Source organism: Triturus cristatus, chromosome 6 (genome assembly GCF_964204655.1).
Source record: "Triturus cristatus chromosome 6, aTriCri1.1, whole genome shotgun sequence".
Lineage (NCBI taxonomy): Eukaryota > Metazoa > Chordata > Amphibia > Caudata > Salamandridae > Triturus > Triturus cristatus.
In genome coordinates, this window is record NC_140589.1 from 913,529,157 (window position 1) to 913,550,990 (window position 21,834).

Consider the following 21,834-nt stretch of genomic DNA (forward strand, 5'->3'; position numbering starts at 1 on the left):
GTGTCTCTTTTCTGGTTATTCTGGACACATATGGATGCGAGAGCAAAATGTGATGACCTGTTACCGTGAACCCTGAGTGGCTTCAGAGTGTTGTGCTCTGGGGGGGCTAACTTATCTTTCACTCTAGAAGGTTAGGAGAGCAGGTAAAGCACTATGTTTAGTATGGATTTGGGCCCATAGGTACAGAGGTGGTATGGTGACTAAGTCTCTACATACTGATGTTCTGTGGACCCTGGCATAGTTCTGTTTCTAAGCAGAATCCCTGCAGCATGGCACCACCAATGTTTGGGCTGGTACTTATTCATGGGTCTCCTGAGTAGTATTTGTGCATGTCCACAATAGGCTTACAACTCTCACTGGAGACGTCCGTGGTGTTGGGGATTAATCCTCCACAGTGTTTAGGAAGCACCTAATTCTATTGGTTTTTCAAGCTTGAAAGTTTAAAAGGCCAAAACCCATCTTATGTTGCACTTTGTTTTCCTTACTGCTATATTATGGCTGCACCACAGTCTATTGGTATTCCTGTAAATTGCAAACCTGCTGTCCATGCACCTGTAGTCAAAACAGATGGCGCTTATCGCTTTGAAGTCTTTTATTCCTGGGTCGATTTTTCAGCTGTGGATGTTAATATAAATATATTTCATAGATACACAACTCCTCAACCAGCAGTACAATACAGAGACTATGTGCTCATGGAAATATCTGTATCTTATTTGGAACATCATACTTGGTTCCTAGGCACCCTCCCACATGTACCTACACCTATATGCATTGGTCCCCTCAGTAAAGATGGGGGCCCTGGCCAGCTTTGACAGGATACACACCATACCCTGATATGGCGAAGCAAAATCTTTTGCAAACACAAGCCTTATACGATGCTCTACTTACTCTGTATAGATCTTTAACTCAATATGTTTCACGCACTTTGTTGATGCAACCAGCAAGGGTTGTCCTGCTAGGGCAAGCCCAGGTGCCTTCAGTGCCTACAATAAGTCCTATACTTCTTCATTCAGTTATGGGCAAGGTACCCTGTAATCATGAGGAAATTAGATTTTAAATCACCCAAAAAATCAACCAACTTGAAGCTGTGTTTGCCTTTACAGGACCACAAGACAAGCACAGTATTTTGACTATGTGCTTACCCCACAGGATGGTTCCTGCTACAGGAGACTGCAACACTTGGGGGTACAGTTTTAGCTGCTGTCTATACGATCAGTCTTGGCACTCTCTCAATGTGAGTCTTACCAGACATATTAAAACAAATACAGAAGAACACTGGGAAGCTGCTGCCCTGGTTTTGGGGATGAAACGAATAAGAAATGTTTCCAAAGTGTCCGTCATATTTCTGCCTAACATTAAAGGTAAAGCAGCATCTCTTTCTATATGCCAGAGGCTCACAGCGGTTGTGCAAGTTGACCGTGAACATAAGCTGCTTATTATAAGTGCTGATGTTTACACATCCTTAGGACACAATCATTTGGGAACCAGACCTACAAAACCACCTCTTGGCAAACCTAGTACTGACAAGGAAGCCAAGAAGACCCGTGAGTTTATTAAAAAATCCATGGGCTCAATCTAAACAACCAAAGAAAGGTAAACCTGTGGAGGTTCTCCACCCCGGAGTCCTTTGAGAGGCGTTACAATTTTTGTGATCGCACTAAAGTCAAGATTCCAGACAGTTTCCTGATACACGTTCTTTTTGTTCCTTGCAGGAATCGTCTGACAAGCAGTACGACAGAGTAAGGCGATCTGACCTCAGACAAGTAGATAACATGAAACCAAAGAGGGAGACATAGCGTTTGTGTGACGTGAAGATAAAGAAGGAGGAAAGACCTTCTCAATATAAAGCCTCTTTTCAGAAAAATAAAGTAGCAACCATAACTTCTAAATATGCCACACACACTGAGAACCCTTCGCCTGAACAGGAGTTAAGCAATGACTCTCCCCAAAAGCGCAGCACAAGTCACAATAGTGCACTAGAATTTCCAGGAATTTCTGGCAGCAAGAACAACAGATGCTTTTATTACAGTTGAGACCCCTGACAGGCATGTAGACCCTCCACATAGGTTAGATTTTCAAGGCATTCAAATTGAGAGTGATAATCAGCGCACCATTAAAGCAATATTCTGGGAAAATGTAACTTTGTCTCATGACATCCTTGGGGCGGAGGTCAATTGACCACCACATTTTGTACAAACATCCCTACAAGGAGAGGATATAATACTTTCTTTTTTTCTGCACTTGTCCCTGACAAAGTTAAGAAAACGAATACAGCAGAATTGACTCTTGCACTAGCCTTTGCATTATATCACAGTCATGTCAGTTGTGATATCATGTCATACCTATATGGTCCAGCCCGATCCAGCTAAATCACCTGTTAGGGAAATACTTGCCCAATTGGGGCATCAGAGTGTAATTAAACCTGTCTCTCTCAGAGGAAAAATCACCTTTTTCCTATGTAGAAACTGGATCATTCATATTGTATAGTCTTAGGCTACAAACATTTAAACAGCCATACACGCACGGTTGCAATAAAGAATACACACAGTACGGCACTCATAAACAATATAGTCTGTAAAAAATACAAAACAACATTGGACATTTCCAATGTTTTTTTTTCAGCCACAATCTTGCACTTGAAAGCAGAAATTGGACTGCTTTCTCAGCGCTTGGCTTTCAAAGAATATATGGAAGACTCCCAATGGACTCTAAAAATAGCCCAGGAATATTTGTTGCGTGCATCATGTCTATTTTAAACAATATTGACCCTCAAGCATTAACCTATGTACATGATATCTACTTAACGGACGACAAATTAAACCCACATTTAGCCTGAGTAGCTCGTATAATTTTGGAATTTGCTAAACTTGGCTATAAATTCAACTTTAAGAAATCCAATATGCCCTTTTCCTAGGCTATGAAATTACACACGAGGGCAAGAGTTTTGAAGAACTGTACACAATTGAAACCTACAAATACATTAAAGAAATTACAGTCCTTATTAGGATTTCTTAATTTCACCAGAATTTACATTTCTGATTACGCACAACGCAATAGTAGCTATTTCTGAGGAGAACTAATTAGGCATTGTCATTGTATGACTATAATGATCAAGTTACTACCGAAATTTCTTTGCCTTCTGTTGATCTGGGGAGGATTAAACTGTCGCTTACCGAAGTACTCAAGGCCAGTATGTGCAGCCTCTCCAAAATGAACCATGGTCTGAGTGCGGTCCCCATGGACCTGTATAAGATCAGTTAAGAGCTCCTAAACAAGGTATCTTTCAGCTATTATACCGATTTTTAAAAAATGGGATCAAGGGCATCCTCGTTGTTTGCCTATTTTCTAGCTGAATTACACTGTGAACTTGTTGGAGAAGATTACTTTTGGTAGGCTTCAAGACTAGGTTAGGGAGGATGAAATTACCTCATACATTCAGCTGGATTCCAGTGAGGTCCTCTGTATTTTAGATAAGTAGCTTAACCATTTCCTGCTGGCTAGTAATCATGTCACCTTGAAACAAGTGTGTCGACTGCAACAAACAACTTGTAGGAGGGAATGCTTGAATTAACCTTATTGACCACTCAGTGTGAAATCCATTCCATCAGTTTTCACCAACTACGCTACTTCAGGCAGATAACTGTCATATGAAAAGCAGCCTTGACCTGCTCCAACAGGAACAGTCCAGACTGAAATGCCAGACCAGATTCCCTCCACCCCATACCAGTTTCAGCCTTCATATGTTTTGCTATTGAGTTACATTTCAGCTCCTATGGCACAGAGACAACAAGACCCACATCTGGGTATAGCTGTCACACATAGGGTGTCTACTATAACACTCTAGATAGAAACCTTACATATGCAAATCAGACTTGAACCCACTCTAAAAGGAACAGTCTAGTGCATACTGCAAGATCAGGACCTCTCCAGATGGGAATACAAGCATTTGCAGACCCATTTCTGCCAAGGTGGCATGGTGGGCAAATAAATGGACTGGATTGCAGTCCAGATATCTATTTAAAAGATCAAAAGATGCAAAGGGTATCTGGACTAAGGCCACATGTGACGCAGTTGCTGAACTTAAAAGATAAAGAGAGTTCCGAGTTCACACTGTTCAACGACAAAAAGGAAATTGGCAAGATCACACATGGAAGGGAAGGGTGGTCCATATGAAGCATGTATGTGTGCATAATACTACCATCTGACAACAAAAAAACTCTTAAAGTTACCAATATAGCTTACTGAGCTAACTATAACTTATGCCCAAGCCTTGCACTATTTATGACCTCACATATTGCATCACTCATGACATAGTAAATAACATTACTGATGACATCTCTAATACCATTATTGATGAAATCACAGATGACATGATACAGTCATTGTGACACCATCATTCTACAGGGTAGGTGGACTTGAAGTTATTCAACATGCTACATTTTTTGGACACTTTTCTATTCACCTAAATGGGGTTACCGTTACCCTCTTAAAGACTTCACATGACCTGCAAATATAAATCAAGATGTTGACAGGCATAAATTAGCCACTGTAAAGACACCTTTTGTCAGGCACTATGGACAACACTCCATAGTTTAATAAAAAATACACAATGCACATATCTGAGATTAACATAACGTTACAGAACATTACAGCCAAGCTTATGACAGCAGTATGAGCTAAACCACCTCTAAGCGTGTCGCCCCTACATTCTACATTATTCAATAATCAGCAATGTCTCAAAATCTTAAGTGAAGTTCTGGCAAAAACATGTACAGCGTAATCAATATGAATGTCTATACCACTGTATTTGAATTCTTAACATGTGCCTAGCTATCCACTTGTGGACAATATAATGTCAACAGCAGCTTTGGCCATTCTCAAAGAGTTTTTAGATTTGGGTTTGGCTTTAAGTCACAACCTACTTTTAAACATACCTCTGACGTCTACATTAAATGCATTCAGCCTTTACCCTGTTTAACATGGAGTACTAATATGTTAGTACCATATAGCACCATATAGTTTTTAAAATATACAATTAAGCTTGTGACCAAGGCCAAGGCTATTTTCATGCTATATCTCACACACATACACTCAGTAACTATATATATATATATATATATATATATATATATATATATATATATATATATATATATATATATATATATATATATATACACATATCATCAAAGCAACTACGTCGCACCCCAGGGATTTGGTTGTATCAGTTTTATTGACTTGCCACCATCACCAATGCGTTTCGACCTTTGCGGTCTTGATCATGATTTGTATTGTCCATCTTTACTTTCCATTTATACATGAATGCACTCATGACCCTTAGGGCCTCATGTAGGTAGCGAAATACCGGTCGGTAACGGCCGAAATTCGGTAAATATGCCGTTACCGACCGGTATACAGACAAGTGAGATGTAGGAGTCCAAAAACCACTGTTCGGTAAATATGAGGCGGTAAAAACCGATTCATAGTTACCGAATACAGAATTAACGAATCGGTAAATATGAAGTGGTAAATATGAAGTGGTAAATATCAAAATGACATGTAGGAGCACTCGGTAATTAAGAAATCCAAGAAAATCGGTAAATAAGAGTCGGTAATTAACACGGATTGAAAGGAGGTGGTAACCAACAACAGTGCAGCTGAGCAATCCCAAAATGCAACAGCGTGGACACCCTGGCTGCTATTGACGTCATTGCAAGGCGCCTACGTCTACAGGCAGCAGGACTGAGGGTATGTCGACGGAAGGAACGCATCCACAGACAGCGCATCACACTATTCCAGCTGACTGATGCAGAGATACATGAGAGGCACAGGCTACACCCCGAAACCATCATGGACTCAATCAGGGACCCGCACCCACTCCTGGACCAGCCAATAAGAAGGGCGCACGCCATACCCCCACATGTGCAGGTGCTCTGCAGCCCACATCTGCTGGCATCCGGCAGTTATCAGGTGGTGACAGCTGCGGTGGGTGGTGTATCCCAGAGTTGCCTGTCCCGTTCCTTCAGGAATTTCTATCACCATTATATTGGCAGCATTGATGGGACACACATCCCACTCTGTCCACCAGCTGACACAGAGCACAACTACAGGATCAGGAAGTCCACCCACTCCATCAATGTGCATACCGAATGGAATGATGTTGTGAATGGTCCCGTGGGTGGCAGAACCAAAAGGTGCGCGTATGCTAATTACAACGAGGTCTGCAAGTTGTCGCACAGTGAGGCGGCTTCCAGACTGAGAGCTATTGCCCAAGCAAACATGGTGAGGCCTAAGCCGTAATAGATATTAGCTCTAGCACTCTCACTTCTAGGATTCATACATGAGACAATAGGCACATGCAAGTACACGGCGCATGCAATGTACAAGCCCCGATTTTGGCGTGCGTCCTACGAGGTATCCCAGTGCCTGTGATTACACCTTCTTTCACTGTGCTTGCAAACGGTATTCATGTAATTATGAATAATGAAGTTTGCTGCGGGATGTGAGTGGTAATCCCGTACATAACTGTCTCGCATGAAGTTGTCTGCTGCTATACTGTTCTCATTCCACCCCCGCATGGGCGCCGGGATGTTTCCTTCTGGCCTTCGATTCCAACCTTGAAGTCAGAGTCCAACAAGTTGAGCAGAATAGAGCGCCATTGTCCCACAAAGAGGTGCCTTTGACTTCCTCTTGTGAAATATTTGTCCTTCACGTTGCTACTTCGCGCACTGAGGAACAGGCGCCTCTGAATACTGACCTCCCCCTGCATTTCGGCTCTTTGATCCAAAGTATTATCAATGCCTCGTCCACGACCGGCCTGGCTCAATTTTTTTGAACATGTGGGGCTCGGGTCTCGTGACCTATTTCCAAACTATTTGTGGTGTAATTCCGGCATTTGTTCATTCACTGTGCTCGAGCATCTTTGGAGGTGTTCCGCTGCTTCTGGCGCTGGTGGCAGGTGTGCTGCTTTTACTTTTCATACTACGGAATGGCTGCTCCTTCTGTGCCACACGAGCACCTGTCCCGTCTGCATCTTCTTCGTGATAGGATGCTTGACTACTATGGTACTTTGCCATTGGCGACTTTAAGCCTGGCATATGGATTATCCTTCAGGTATTCCTACTTCACCTGCGTGCAACCTGTATTCCACTGCCTGGATTGTCCCTTTGAATGGCCTCTGGATTTGTGCTTGACCAACATGGTGTCTCCGGTGCCGGATTTCGATCGACTGATGCGGCCCTTAGTGGCTCACGAGTTGTCCTGTTCTGGTGTCCGGATCATGGCGTGTGGAGCGGCGCATGGTATCCTGGGTAATTGGGACATCTCAGCGGCAGCCTACGACTTCTTGTCCATGAGCTATTTGGAGGAACATTCCGGGTGCCCTCTGATTGTGCTGGAGGCTCCGTTGGTTGGAGAACACGTATGTTCCTTTTCTTTACTCAATTGGATGGCTGAGACTTTTAGTGGCCCTGGAAACGATTGCTTGTTGGAAGCCGTGGCCACATATGCTGCCTATACATTCATGGATTAACTGGATTGTCGTCCAATGCGCCTGTGCTACTGGACAGCACCCTGGCGCAACATTTGTTTCTTTTATTTCTCGTGTTTCTCTTCCTGATGGTCTGCTTGAGTATTTTACTATACTTGCATTGTGTTTTTTGGAATTGTATGCTGCAATGAATTGGACTGTAGGACTTTTGCGCTGCATTGGTTACGCCCTGTTCTGCTCTGACGAAACTGAACTCTGCGCTCTCTCTTTTCTTGCCTATTACATATTGCTTCGCTGAAGGGGGCGTGTAGTGAGTTCTCCCTGAATACGTACATGCATTGTTCAGTTGGCATTACCACGTTGAATGTTATGTAGCCATATTTGTGTCTTTGCACACGACACTGCGTTTACATGTTCTTTCTTGAATAAACTGCTGACTCGAGACTTCCTTCAGACGAGTGCATTCTGTTGTTCCCATCCCAAGCTCTGCGAAGCGACCTTGGTCTGTACATGCTGTGACACACAGTCTGGAATGTTACACAATGCATGTTTTCCACTATCGGTTGTTCGACCCACGATTTAGCCATGGCACACGCGCAGCTGCACATACATGACAGTTAGTGCTTTTCATAGCTCAGACATCATGTTAATTATTCAGACCGAAGACGAGCCTTCCTGCGAGGAGACTCCTGATGCTCCTGTGATGTGATTTCACTAAGCTGATCTTTGTGGTATGGGGTCCCCTATTCAAGCCTGAGAGACCTTCTGTGCTGACATGATTGTGATATTGGCTACTTAGTTGAGGGAAGGTGGTAGTATCCTCGGTATTTTCCGATTCGCTAAATTCCACCTCGGTATTTACCGATTCGGTGGATACCACCTCGGTATTCACCGAATCGGTGGATACCACCTCGGTATTTACCGAATCGGTGAATTCCGATTCGTATTTACCGACTGTTACCGAATCGGTAACTGTTACCGAATTTTTATCTACATATAACTTACCGGTTCTAATTTACCGATTCGGTACGGCTCGGTAATTATGAACCGGTAAAATTTATTTACCTACATGAGGCCCTTAATGAGGTGTTGTGGAACATGTAGTTCAATAGCTGTGTGTACATTTTGTTTTCTTACAAGCAAACAACATCATTGCATCAGTGTTTTATAGCACTTTGGTAGCACAGCGTTTCAACAGTGAGTTTGTTGATAGGGGGTTGATGACCATGTGATCTAATGAATTGAGTACTAGGACCATTTCGAGTCTCATATTATTGTTTTCAACAGGGACGATGTTATATGATCATCTTGTTCCATGCCCCTTAAAAGTATAAGAAGGGTTGTATATTTACTTCTTGTATATTGTAACATACGCATGTGGGACTAGTGCCCAACTGATCTTAATGATTTCAATCAAATTAACTATAGAGGATTTCTACATATATGTTTCCTCAAGTTTCTTACTATTGAAAACAAGGGTTAAAGTAACGTTATAGTTAGGTGTGATAAAAAGATGTTTTTTCTTTTTTTTTTTAAACTTAAAAATGTACTGGGAAAAAGCAAACATTGAAGTGACATTATATATAGGTGAATATGTCAGTGACAACATTAACTTTTTAAACTAAAAAAACACAGAAATTCACCAGTTATATTTAACTTGCACCTCACCATGCACTGCTTATGACCGAACACATTTTATCAGTCATGTCATGAGCTGTGACATCATGTAAAGATGAAATCTCAAATGGCATAACTGCTGACATCAAAACCTTTTGTAACTCTTTGCAAGTGGATAAAAAGGAATTTGTTTTTTAATTATGTTTTTGTAAATTCTGAGCTGATGGATGACAGTCAATCTCACACTGAATTGTGGCACTTTTGTTTCTGTCATTTGTATTCCAAATAAAGGTTTGCCTGGATAACTGCAACAACTTATTGATTTGTTGCTGGATGTATATATATAAATATATATCCTTCTATCTGCTTATTTTCTATTGCCAGCTTTATTATACATGCTTGCTAGAACCTCTATCCCGGGTTTTGAAGCAATTACTTGAGTTGAGAGCTTGCAAAATTGCACCTCCTCCCAATATACTCGTAGTGGGCTTTGCGACTCTAAATGTTATCGCTGTGTTCCAATGGTTTCTTAGTAACAGACCCATGCCACATGAATATGTAGCATCAAAGCATGTATGGTCTTTGACCTAAAAGTAGCATCCATCACCCATCCAAGACAATAAACCCAGTCAAGCAATTTGATTTCCCATTGTCAGACACCTCTCCCTAAGAAGAGAAATCTCCAAGAAAACTCATCCAGTTACCAAGTATCATTTCAGCCCAAAATAAAACTATACATTCATGGATTTGACTTCAAAATACCATCCAAGCCCTGGTCCATTCTCACATAAATAATGACGATGCCAGCTCAATGGAGGGAATGCTCTCCCCACACTCAACAGAAGAGCACTTTGAATGCAGATGCTTGACTCGAAGTACAATGGTATCATTTCCAGCCTGTAGGAAGTTTAATAGGCATACTTACAGGCCTGCAACATAACCAAGACCTGATGCAGCACCTCCAAGACGGTAACAATTAACAAACAATACCATCTAGCAGAAAAAAACAATACCTCACACAGAAAGAAAAAGTTTGACATAAAAATAGAAGCGCAAAAAGACAAAGACCAGAAGACAAAACGTGCATCTTTAAACATCCTATATTACAGATCATGTGTGATTACACCACTCATTAAATGCAAGAGGGAACTAAAAACCTAGGGCCCAATTTAGATTTTGGCAGACATGGTACTCTGCCGCAACAGTGATGGAGTACTCTATCAGCCAACATCTCAATCCACCCACCAATTTTGAGTCAGGTGGACCGCCAGGTTTATATGCTGATGTTGGCATAAACTGCCCTGGGTTGGCCCGCCAGGAATAAAAAAAAAAAAATAGAGATCCATATCATGGGAGACAACTTCTGTGGTGTTGGATAATTTGTTTTCACTATTCCTACACCAAACTGCCACTTTAGGAGTTTACTTTTGGAAAAGTAAAAACTTTAAAAGTTTGGTATATGAGTTTATAATGAAAGACGAGCACACCACCGCCATGAAGATGGTTCACACAAACCCATAGAGTGTTCATTGCATGGCCGGTTGTGAACTATACATTTGGTGTGTGGAGTAAATGCAGGGTGGCAGATATAAATCTTTCTGCCACCCTGACTGCCTTCACTCTGTACATCAACATCTAAATCAGGACCATGTCTCTTTAAGGAGCTAGTTAGAACTCCCAGATCTTTCTGCATCTGTGGACTACATATTAACAGCAGTCACAGTCCTCCTCTGCTTCAACACCTTCCTTTGTAAACAATCTTTACTCAGTCCATACCCCTTTACTATGTACAGTGCCCCACTGTATCCTAGCTAGATTAACTATAAGCTTCAAACCATCCTGGAGCTTCTTAATTGGAAAAGTAAAAGCTTTCTGTATAAACATAGTAGCCTAGAGTTTCCTCATAAGGTTGTGATTTCTTTTTAGCTCCTGGTATCATCTCTAGGTTCTGGGCATCTCAGCTAGATGCAGATAATATGACCAGGTGCCATAGGGTGCAAATGTTTTTAAGAATATTTCCTGAAAGTGTGTGTGAGTGGCAGCCAGCTTAATGGACTGGAACCAGTACAGTTTCTTTGAAAGATTTAGGCCATCTTGAGCAGAAGCATCATGGAATGGGCAATACCAGTGACAACCAGCATGTCAAGGTCCTCACCATGATGGAGGAGCAGTGGGCTCAGCATTCCCACAGAATTATTCCCAGCCTCAAACTCTGTGTGCACTTAAAAGCAGGGAAACCACCAAAAGCAGTAAGCAGAGCAGGGGGCAAAGTGCCCCTATTAGCAGGAGAGGTATCCCAAGCAGTTGTTACATCCCTCAAACAGCAAGAAAGGTGCCACGTAAGGAGTTCATGAGCACCATTAGGGAAGTTAAGGGAGCAGGAGATGTGAAATTATTCCTGCTATGATCTGTCTAGTGGAGAACATCTTAAATTTCCAGCATTAGGAGTAGCAAATATAAATTGTAAATCAAATGGGTCTTCTTTGATTTGCACATGTACAATGACGGAGTGATTTGAAAGGGGTCAAGTAGTCCAATGTTGCCCTAGTGTGCTGGACCCTGTTTTCCATTCTAATAGGTGGTCAGAAAAAGATGCTATGAAACAAACATTAAAATTATCACAGTTAAATTAAGAGCAAAAGAACAAATGTGCACCAAATACACAGAACAAATAGGACAATTTATTTACTGGCTACCACTTGGTACGCCAATAAAACATTCCTTACCATATTGGTTATAAATTCATGTGGGCGCTTCCATGTATGAACTTTAAGAACGCTTGGCAGTTCAATCTTTCCTTCAGGATCATCAAAAAAGTGCTAAACAAGGAAGGAAGTGCAAAAAGCATAATCAGATTTTTTAAAGAAATACACAATTATATTTTCTAGCAAGTGAATACACCGGAGGTTCAGCACTATGTACTATAGTAAGATCTCCAAGTACCTATACACTTTTGTGTCTTTACCAGGTAATGAGTAGACTTCTAATAAAGCATACGACACATTTAACATGTACATTTTTTTCTTTTCTTCTTTATTGATTTTGAATGAAGATTTCTTCCATGTCATATTTCATATTTTCATAGCCATAGCCAACGCGTTTCGTTTCCCATGAGACTTCTTCAGGGCTCAATGATATGGTGAATCTAATTCTTTTCTGTCTTGTCGTTCTTTAGGGTATCGTTTCCACAGTTCAGGTTTTGTTTGCGACGATCTAGTAACCACCGACTCCGGACATGATTTCAGCGAAATCATGTCCGGAGTTTCGCTTTTGTTTCGGTTTTTGTTTGGAATGTGCAATAAGTGACAAAGTGACACCTTGATAATTAAAATTACTTTTACTTATCCTAAAAAGAGTTTTAATAGTGGAGAAGTAAGGTAAAATTAAAAAGATGATGCTGGTGGATGTATTAACTGGTTAAATTGGCCAGAGACGTCCTTTGTGAGAAAGTGATAGCCGGTCTACATGTTTCAGCCTCTATGTGCAATTAGCAAGGCTTTCTTCAGGACCAGGTATGCCACGGGGGTATGCACACGCTAAGGTGCCCCCTCATCAGTGGCACTGAGTACCATTAACTTAAGGTTTGAGACCTTCCGATATCTCCGAAAGGAAGTAATTTCTGAAAGAAAAAACACATATCGTGGTAGTTATGGCTTCTTATAAAATGTCTACTGTGACGTTGTGACACAGTGAGTGCAATGACCCTCATGGTGCCAAACGTGAAGTTCAAACGTGTTCATAACAGGCTATTGTGCCTATCATGGTTGTGTGTGAAGTGCATCAGTATTAGCACTATCCATATCTGTGGTTATGAGACTATATTTTATCTCCAAAGCATTGCTTGAAAATCGGCAAAAGCTCAGTGCACTGTGCTGTCTTTAAAGTACAACGGCAACTTGAAAATTACATGTTGCCGGTTTTGGCCGTCTCATTTAGATGAGGAGCGGGGGAAACAATCATAACAAAATCCGTGTAGTAAAACTTTGAGGCACTAGAACGCGGGGGAGAAAAAGGCATCAATGCTCACATGGGCCGTAGATGATTCCTACCCCATGGATCCAAGCGGGGGTGCTGATCTATTGTCACACACTAGGAAAGGGGGGCAAGGAAGGGTATTAAGCTAAAAGGCGAAAGCGGCATGATAAAAAGTACCTCATGACTGGAGCATTCGTAGTCATACTCACAACGCCAACACCAAGCGCCAGCTCGGTACCTGATACAACCCGAACAGGGACCCCGTAGATGCCGGAGGGTCCCTGTCGGGCGTATTTAAACCGGCATTGGTGCGTCAAGAGTCGTGCCCCGTCATCACGTCAGGCGCGACCATGCGATGCTTGCGCGTCATCGTGTCTGCGTGTAGGCAATACCTAAATTGATTAGTCGAGTCAAGCTCAGGGGGAATAGAATGCTAACCCGCTGCGCCTGGTCTCCTGTTGTAAAACGTTATTGTTCCTATTTAGGCGGTCATGGAAGACGATACCGAGATATGACAGGGATGTCTTTGTTGGGTCCAGAAAAGTGTAAATAAAGTGCAATAAGGCTGGACAACTGGGATTGAGAAAAAAAGATTGGCTAAAAGAAAACTTATTTATAATATGAATGTATAACTCACTGGGGGACTTAATGTGAGACTAGGAGGAAAAGCGCAGATGGCCAGTCAAATCGTGGCTCTTTTGGTAGCGCCCTGATCGCCATTAGTAGGTAAATACTGTGATCTGAATCCCAACTGGGAAGACTTGTCAAATGCAGCCCCAGCGAGGTTAATATGTTTATAAAGGGTAATGAAACAATATTATATGTCAGAATCTGATCCCTGTTGGTGAACACAGTATATGAACAGTGGACAGAAAAGTTAAGCTCTGATGGACTGTAAGGAGAAGTCATGTAGTGCAGATTACTTCAGCATAACAGAATTCCAGGGGATATTGTCGTTTAGCCCCTGTTTGTGCGTCGAAAGTCTATAAATCCAATGCTCTTCTTTTTCAAACAGGAGTTTATTGGTTACAGAACTGGATTTGATCTGTTCAATAATAGTCTATTTGAGGTCATTGGTTGTGTGTTTTTTTTGCAGGAAGTGTTCCATCATGCGTGTAGTGCTTCTTTTGCACCGGATGTTGCTTCTGTGCTCACAGATACGCTGTTTCACTTTCCTGCTGGTCATGCCCAAATATCTGAGATCACACTGCCATGTGATTAGATATACCACGTTCATGGAATTACAGTTAGAGTGTGTGATCTCAGCGTCCAGATTTTGTTAGGCTCCAGGTCTAGAAATTATGTGGGAGATCTAAAATGGCAAACGCTACAATTCCCACAGGGATAAGGTCCTGTCACCACATGGAGTACCCAGACATTGAGAACTGAGGGATTTTGGTCACATTCCGTTGTTCTGGTGCAGGTGGACACCAGGGAGTCCCTCGGACTCCTAGCTCTTTTAAAAGTGCGGGCAATAATCTTGGGCAGCCCAGTAAAAAATGTAGGCAGTCACTTTTTTTTTAACCCAAAGGTACAGTTTCCATTGGCATCTATCACTTATATCTTTGCTGCATGACTCACATAACATGGGTTTGATCGGCCTCTGAACTTTAGCACTGCTAATCTAGGGAAAGGGGTTGGCAAGGCAAAGATATATGGAAACCCCTCGCCGTTTTGCCATTAGTATCTAAAAAATGGGTAGATACCACCGAAGTACCTCGTATTGTGTTCGCTAGCGCAACATTTTGTCAGCATGCAGAGTTTAGACTTAGAAGTGTTTATTTGTAAAGTTTGATTTTCTATATTTATTGCTAATCTCCTACATATTTCCTAGTATTTTTCTAACCTCTTTTGCCCAGCTCAGTTTACTATGTACAATCTCACTTTTACAGAACTTGGCAATATTTTGGCTTCCTTCCCTTTCTAATCGTAACTAAAATCTCACTACCTCCACGTACGCCAGATAACTCTAGGCAGTTACGCTCTTTTAACTTCTTGTTGCCTGGACCATTGGTGACATTGGTAACAATAGCAGACTCTTTAGGCATTTTCCTTCCACCGAGTCGTATCCACATTTACAATTTAGGCATAAAATGGCCACTCCATATTGGAATTGTGGGTGGATCATAAAGGGGTAAGCTGATAAAACAGGACTTAGGAAGGGACACCATGATCTTTATTGAATTTTGATAGCCTATTTCTGTTATATCCATGATGACGAGATCTTATGCATATAAAAGACTTGTAATTATGAGACATTCATTTTTGGGCTTCAGCCCCTTTGATATTGATAAAACAGTAGGTAAATCTACTAAAAATATAGAGAACTGCAAAGGGGCCAGCACACAGCCTGTTGCAGTCTATTTCTAAATGTAATTTTACAAGTCAATGTTCCCTCTGCATCTATTATGACACGAGCCCAGTTCTGCCTGTGTAGTCATTGCAGGATTAAAAGAAGACCCTTTGGGATTTCAAAATTATTAATGTTCCCCACAACTCTTGACAATCCACCAAATCAAATGGAGCGCAAAAGACTAAAAAGAAGCAACGCAATTTGCCCCTTAATTGCACGGAGGTTTGCATTAGTGACCACAGACTAAAGCAATGGTCTATTGTTGAGTTTCCCGCTTTGAACCCTCCTCGTTCTAATGGGATTATATTCTTAGTTTCCACCCAATTTTTCAGCAAACATGAAATTATTTTTGAAGACAGTGTTTCACCTGTATCTAATAAATTCATTAATCTTTCATTTTGGGGCATATTAGCATCATCTTTTTTGTAAATGGGTCTTATGATTGCTTATTTCCAATTTTGCGGGAACAAGCTTGTCACTAAAATTGTATGGAACACTAAAGAATATTGGTTTGGCTATTATAGGTGGTAGATTATCAGGACCGGCTGTTCTTGTTAATTTTCATGACAGTATAGTTTCCTTAACAGTCTTAGGAAATAAATATTTTATGATGTCCTTATGTGCTATAAATCAATCCTCATGAGGTCTATCCTCATACCAATTACAATATATATTTCCTCTAGATAAGTTGCCTATGCGTCTTTCACTACCAAGCACTGCATATTTTTCGTTTCCATCACCACCAGCATATTTTTCCAGAAATTCTAATAAGATTTTTTCTTGATATTTAATATTATTTTATAGTCTCTTTTAGGTATAAGGAGGAGGGTTTTTATCTCATGATCATATTTTATCTTAAGCCCTCTTTCCCATTTTTTATCTTTTTTTTAAATTCCCGCACTCCCCATCAAACCATTTTCCTCCCTCTTATTGACTCTGATTCCTTTTTCTTGTTGCTTATTAGCATTTAATTAGATCTTTAAACATTCAACTACCTGCTTAATTATTTTATTGTGCCTGTTTATAAAACTGACTGGCACTTTTTCCACCTGTATTTATCTTGACGCTGCTGAAAACTGTCCAACAAAAGTAAGTGTTTATCTGTAATCCTGGTTGTAATCACTTCCATCTGTTTGCAAAACCTTGAAATTCTCAAATCTCAAAAACAATTCATGCATGCAAATACAATCTATTAGGAAGCTTTGGTATCCATTGATAAATATTGGTCTAGCTGAATGATCTAAGCTGTTATGACCATTTATACTAATCACCCTTTTACCTGAAAACATTTTTTATCAACACTCCATCAAGAGCTGTAGCTGCATTTACTGGAAAGCTATCAGTACTAATGTTTTTTGCTGATAAAATATCTTTATCAGCGGGTCACTCTTTCACAGATCTAATTTATGGTTAGAATCTCACAGCAATAGCACTAAGAGAGGAGTAAGTTGTACATATCCTTACTAGAACTTCTTTATACAGCGTTAGCTAAACTCCATAGTCCATTCACTGTTTGAATACACACATCTATATCAAATATAAAATCAAACTGCAAGTCTTTGTTATACAGCTGAATAGGGAACACCACAATCCATTTACTATCTCATTTTAGCATTGTCACTTTGCCAGTATAAAAGAGATCAGGGTTATCAGACCCCTGGAAGCCCAGCATGTGCCCTCTTTCTTCACTTTTTTTGTTAACCTGTAAGAACCCATCGATTGAATGTGGGTCTTTGCACAGCCAAATTTCCTGAAAACACATAATCTCATACCAATCCATAATTGTATTAAAAGCTTCTAAGTGCAATAGTTATATAATATATCCCATGGTTGAACATGTATTTTGTGCAAAGCACTATCAACCTAATCTTAATCACTCAAGTATCCCAATTCCTTTTCAACAATGAATGACAAACAAGCATAACACTGCTCTTCCCCATGGGCACAGCTATCACTAGTAGAGTTATCTGGTGGGATTGTCAACCTCAAGGATCCTTTATTTCTGCTCTCTACCCGACTTATAGTCCTTCATTCTTGGTAGACAAGATTGACTTGTTTTTTTTCCCAACCCAACATGGTGATGCACGAAACTGTAAATTGTGTATTCACACTTTACTATTTCATTCTCAGATACCTATATAATGCTGTCTTTCAAAATCTCTTCCTCTGCATTTTTCAAAGCTGCCTTAACAATTTCTGAGAAGAATAAGACCTTTGCAACCTCTCCCCCTGCTTTAGTAGTGACAAAACCCATCTGGTTTATGTTCTTTGTGAATATGGCTTTCAGGCATGGGCATTTTGAGAAGGGAAAAAAGTAATTGAGATCAAGTCAAGTCAAAAAGCTTTATTTCGATAAAAGAATTATCATAAAAGCATGTACATACAGATATATAAAAAACAAACAAAGAATTCATCAAGGGAGCAATATTTACAAGAAGTCACAATAATTATGAAAATACTCTCCAACTTGGTAGCTTAATGACTAATTATATAAATACATTAAAAAGTATAAAAAACAGTTAAAAAGGTTAAAAAAGGGGATGAAAGTGCTATAGACAGAAATCATCTACTGGGACTTATTAATTTACTTCTAATGATCCAAGACCAGCCCAGAAATTTGGCCACTGCACAAACTAGCATCAATCTTGTGTCAGATTGTAGAATACGTAAAGCAACGCGATAGTTTGTAGTGCCCAGGAGGCGACAGGCAGGGCCTAGCCATTTCCTTCTTGGATTGCTGTATGCTGGGCATTCAAACATAATATGGGCAATGCTTTCGACCTTATCCACACAGATCATACAAGTGTCAGGTGTCTGATAAGGGGGCTTCCATTTACTAGTGAACTCTCGGGTTGGAAGAATCTCTAGTCTGAACTGGAGATACAAAGATCTATCCCTTGGTTTTTGTACAAACTCGAGATAAGGCTCAAAGCAAATGGACTGCTTGTGGATGTAGAAAGCTTCTGTCAGCCTGCCAACATTAGAGTTGCTAAGATCCTCGTTATCAATCCTGGCCCAATATGCTCTTTTAAGGTCCACCTTACTCACGGGGACACCGTGTTCCCAGGCATCGTTTAGATCTAGTTGCTTTAAGGATTTTTTGATGTTACGGAGCCAGCTTATTTTATGGGAGCCTGGAGTGTTCATAATTTCTCTCAGGCCCTCAGAGTATTTTTCTAGCTCCGGAGTGCGCCAAAGACGAGCCCAAAATAACAAAGGGCGCAACCTAGCAATATCTTTGATCGAACGCCTACCCAGATCACTGAACAGTGGTTTCAGAGGGGTTCCCCTAGGCATTGAGAGTAGATCTCTCATAAATTTGTTCTCGGACAAGATGATGTCTTCAATGTTATCAAAACCCCATAATTCGGCACCATATAGGGCCGTACCAACTGCTTTGGCCTGGTAGATCTCTAATGCGGGAGTGATTGGCTTACTCCTAGAGGATCGATGTTCTTTAGCAATCACTCCCGTGGCTCGTTTGAAATTTAGTAGCATCTTAGTAATGTGGGGTCTCCAGCTTAAGGTGTCAGAAACTCTGATTCCTAGATAGTCAAATAATTTGACATATTCCAGGGGCGTTCCGTCAGACACGATAGGTACGCTGGGTGATTTATGTGACTTGAAGGAGAGGAGCTTAGTTTTTGATGTGTTAATAGCTAAACCTCTCAATGAACAGAACAAATGAAACCTATCTAAAAGCTTCTGTAGGCCTTTTGGTGTCTTCGAAATCAAGAGGGTGTCGTCCGCAAAGAGAAGGGTGGGAACTTTTTCACCCGCCAGGGCAGGGGCGTCAGCTGGAACATCTTGTAAGAATTTCACCACTCCATTCACAAACAGGGAAAAGAGGGTGGGCGCCAATGCACAGCCCTGGCGGACACCTCTTTTAACTGGGATCTTATCAGTTTTCTGTGCCTGAGTTCCCCACCGGACCCTTGCAAAGTTACCCTCGTGTAGGCGAACCAAAAGGTCCAGAAGAGGGGACGGCAAACCCATTTCCTGGAGGACAGACCAAAGACGGGCACGGGGGACCAGGTCAAAAGCAGATCTCAGATCTATGAAGGCCAAATGGAGACTGCCCCTACCAATCGAAACAACCTTCCAGTGTAGCAAGAGCAGCCTGAAGACCTGGTCGATCGTGCTCGTCCTAGGTCTGAACCCAGCCTGAAAGTGTGAAAGAACACTATGCTCAGTAGCCCATGACAGTATACGCTCCAGCAGAACCCTGCCAACGACTTTCTGGCCAACGTCAATAAGACTTATTGGTCTGTAGTTGGCAGGATCCTCCCTGGAGCCCTTCTTATATATTGGTACTACTTCCGCTCCTTTCCATGATTCAGGGATGGGTGACCCCTTAAGGATGGCATTGAGTAAGATGGTAAAATAAACAGCCCATGATTTAGGATCGGAGCGGAACAAATCACCAGGCAGGCCGTCAGGACCTGGAGCTTTAGCTGGAACTAATCTGTTGATGGCGGTCACAACTTCTACCTCTGTAAACAAGTCATAGTTGGTCAGGATGGGATCTGTTGGAGCAATTGGAGAAAATGTACTCAAGGTTTCATCATCTGTGCCCGAATAGAGGCTCGAAAAGAGAGCAAACCATTCATGGCTTGTGATGTGGTTAGAAATTACATCAGGGTCAGAGCCTCTTGAGTATCTGCACAGGTTCCAGAATGTGGCTCCATCCCTGGCTAAGCTAGCAGTTTTTAAAGCCTGCCAGTGAGATTCCTCCCAGGCAGACTTTGCTCTGATAACAGCCTTCCTATAGGCAGACCTGGCGTGTTTAATAAGGGAACAGTCCTTAGTTTTAATAGCCGATATAAGTTCCTTCTTACTTGACCTGCACTCAGAGTTAAACCAGGAGCCAGGTGACTTATATTTATTGGTTTTAGTTGTAGAAGAGGATATAAAACGTGCTCCAATCAGCTCGGTGGTGGAAACATGAATAGATGTGGCCCTTGAGCACTGGACAGATTCCTCATAAGCTTCCCTAAGTTCAGCGGTTTTAGATGACAATATATTTTTTATAGAATGAATTTTTTGTTCATCTAAGGCGATTTTGGGCCATTTCAGGAACCTTTTGCAATTTGATGGAATAATATCTTTGGTGGACGATAGGGGACAGGGATCGGAAATTGCTTGGTCTGGTGGCCACAGGTTCTTTAGCGTTAAGCAAAGTGGGTTATGGTCACTGTCAATGGTTGGAGCTATGACCAAATCCACCGCATGGCGCCACAGTCTACGATCGATTAAAATATAATCGATTCGAGATGGACTAGAGACTCTATTAAAAGTATTGGCTGCGTGGAGGTCGGAGGGAAGTCGACCATTGGCAGCTCTCAGGCCAAATTCCAAAACCAAAGCATTTAGCTGAATTATCACCGGTGTCCATCTCTTCACTGGGGGAATAGATAAAGAAGGTATCCCCCATTTGGCGTCTTCTTCATCGACCTCTAAGATGTCTTCAGAGGCAAGGGGCTCGTAGGTACAGTTCAAGTCCCCTGCGACCAGAATAAATGAGCTAGAAGGACAAGAGGAAAGCTGTTCTTCCAGTGTAGTGACAATTGGTGATTTAGATCCTCCTTGGGTGCCTCTAACATATATGTTGAAAAGCTCAATGCAGGGCCCCCCTTTCAGACCACTCAGAGTTATATGCATCATGTTCGGTGATGAGCTTTGTACTTCACGGACCCTACAGGGAAGGGCAATATTTATCCATATTATGAGGCCTCCAGAGGGGCGGCCACGGCCGATGGATCGGGCAGGAACACAATAACAGGTATAGCCAGGTTGGTACAAAGGTGTTAAGCTCCAAGTCTCTTGGAATATGCAGATGTCGAAGGTGGAAATAACAGTGTTCCAATCCGGCAGGGTGAGTTTAGCTTTCAGGCCGGCAATATTCCATTAGACGATTTTATAGTTCAATGGTTGAGCTAGAGGTGAAGTAGGGTCAGGGTCCAGAGTGTATGAGATTGGGGTCAAGATTTGTGTCCCGCCTTCCCCCTGAGCCCCACAAGGAATAGGAGAAAGTCCTATTTGAGTAGACATCCTGCAATTGGCAGCCAGGATTACTTGGGGTACTCCACCAGAAATTGGTAGGGTGTTTGTTGCCGAAGTAAGTCAATCATTTAATTCCAAATTAGATACACCCTCAGAGCCATGATTTGACAATCCACCCCACCTCCTCGTGTTGTCTTGACTTGCTGTAAGGAAGCGTCTGAATTGAATAGCAGACGAGTCAGGGGAGGAAGATCTGTATTCTAGTGCTATAAGGCCGTCAGCTAGGTGATGGTTAGCTAGAGTCAACTCTATTGCGTCCGTGTAATTGTTGTCAAGTCTGAGTCTGCGGACCCCCAATAGATCGTCTCTTATGAGGGATCGGCAGCCTCTGACATGG

General features: G+C 41.7%; 1 protein-coding gene across 2 annotated transcripts in view; it reads right to left on the reverse strand.

Moving 5' to 3' along the window:
• Nucleotides 1-21,834, reverse strand: part of ADGB (androglobin) — a 1,188,702-nt gene that overhangs the window by 1,087,306 nt on the left and 79,562 nt on the right. For both annotated transcript variants that reach the window (XM_085611585.1, XM_085611586.1), the window contains exon 3: nt 11,833-11,925. In XM_085611585.1, coding sequence (XP_085467711.1) covers nt 11,833-11,925 — 93 coding nt within the window. The remainder of the gene's footprint in view (nt 1-11,832; nt 11,926-21,834) is intronic.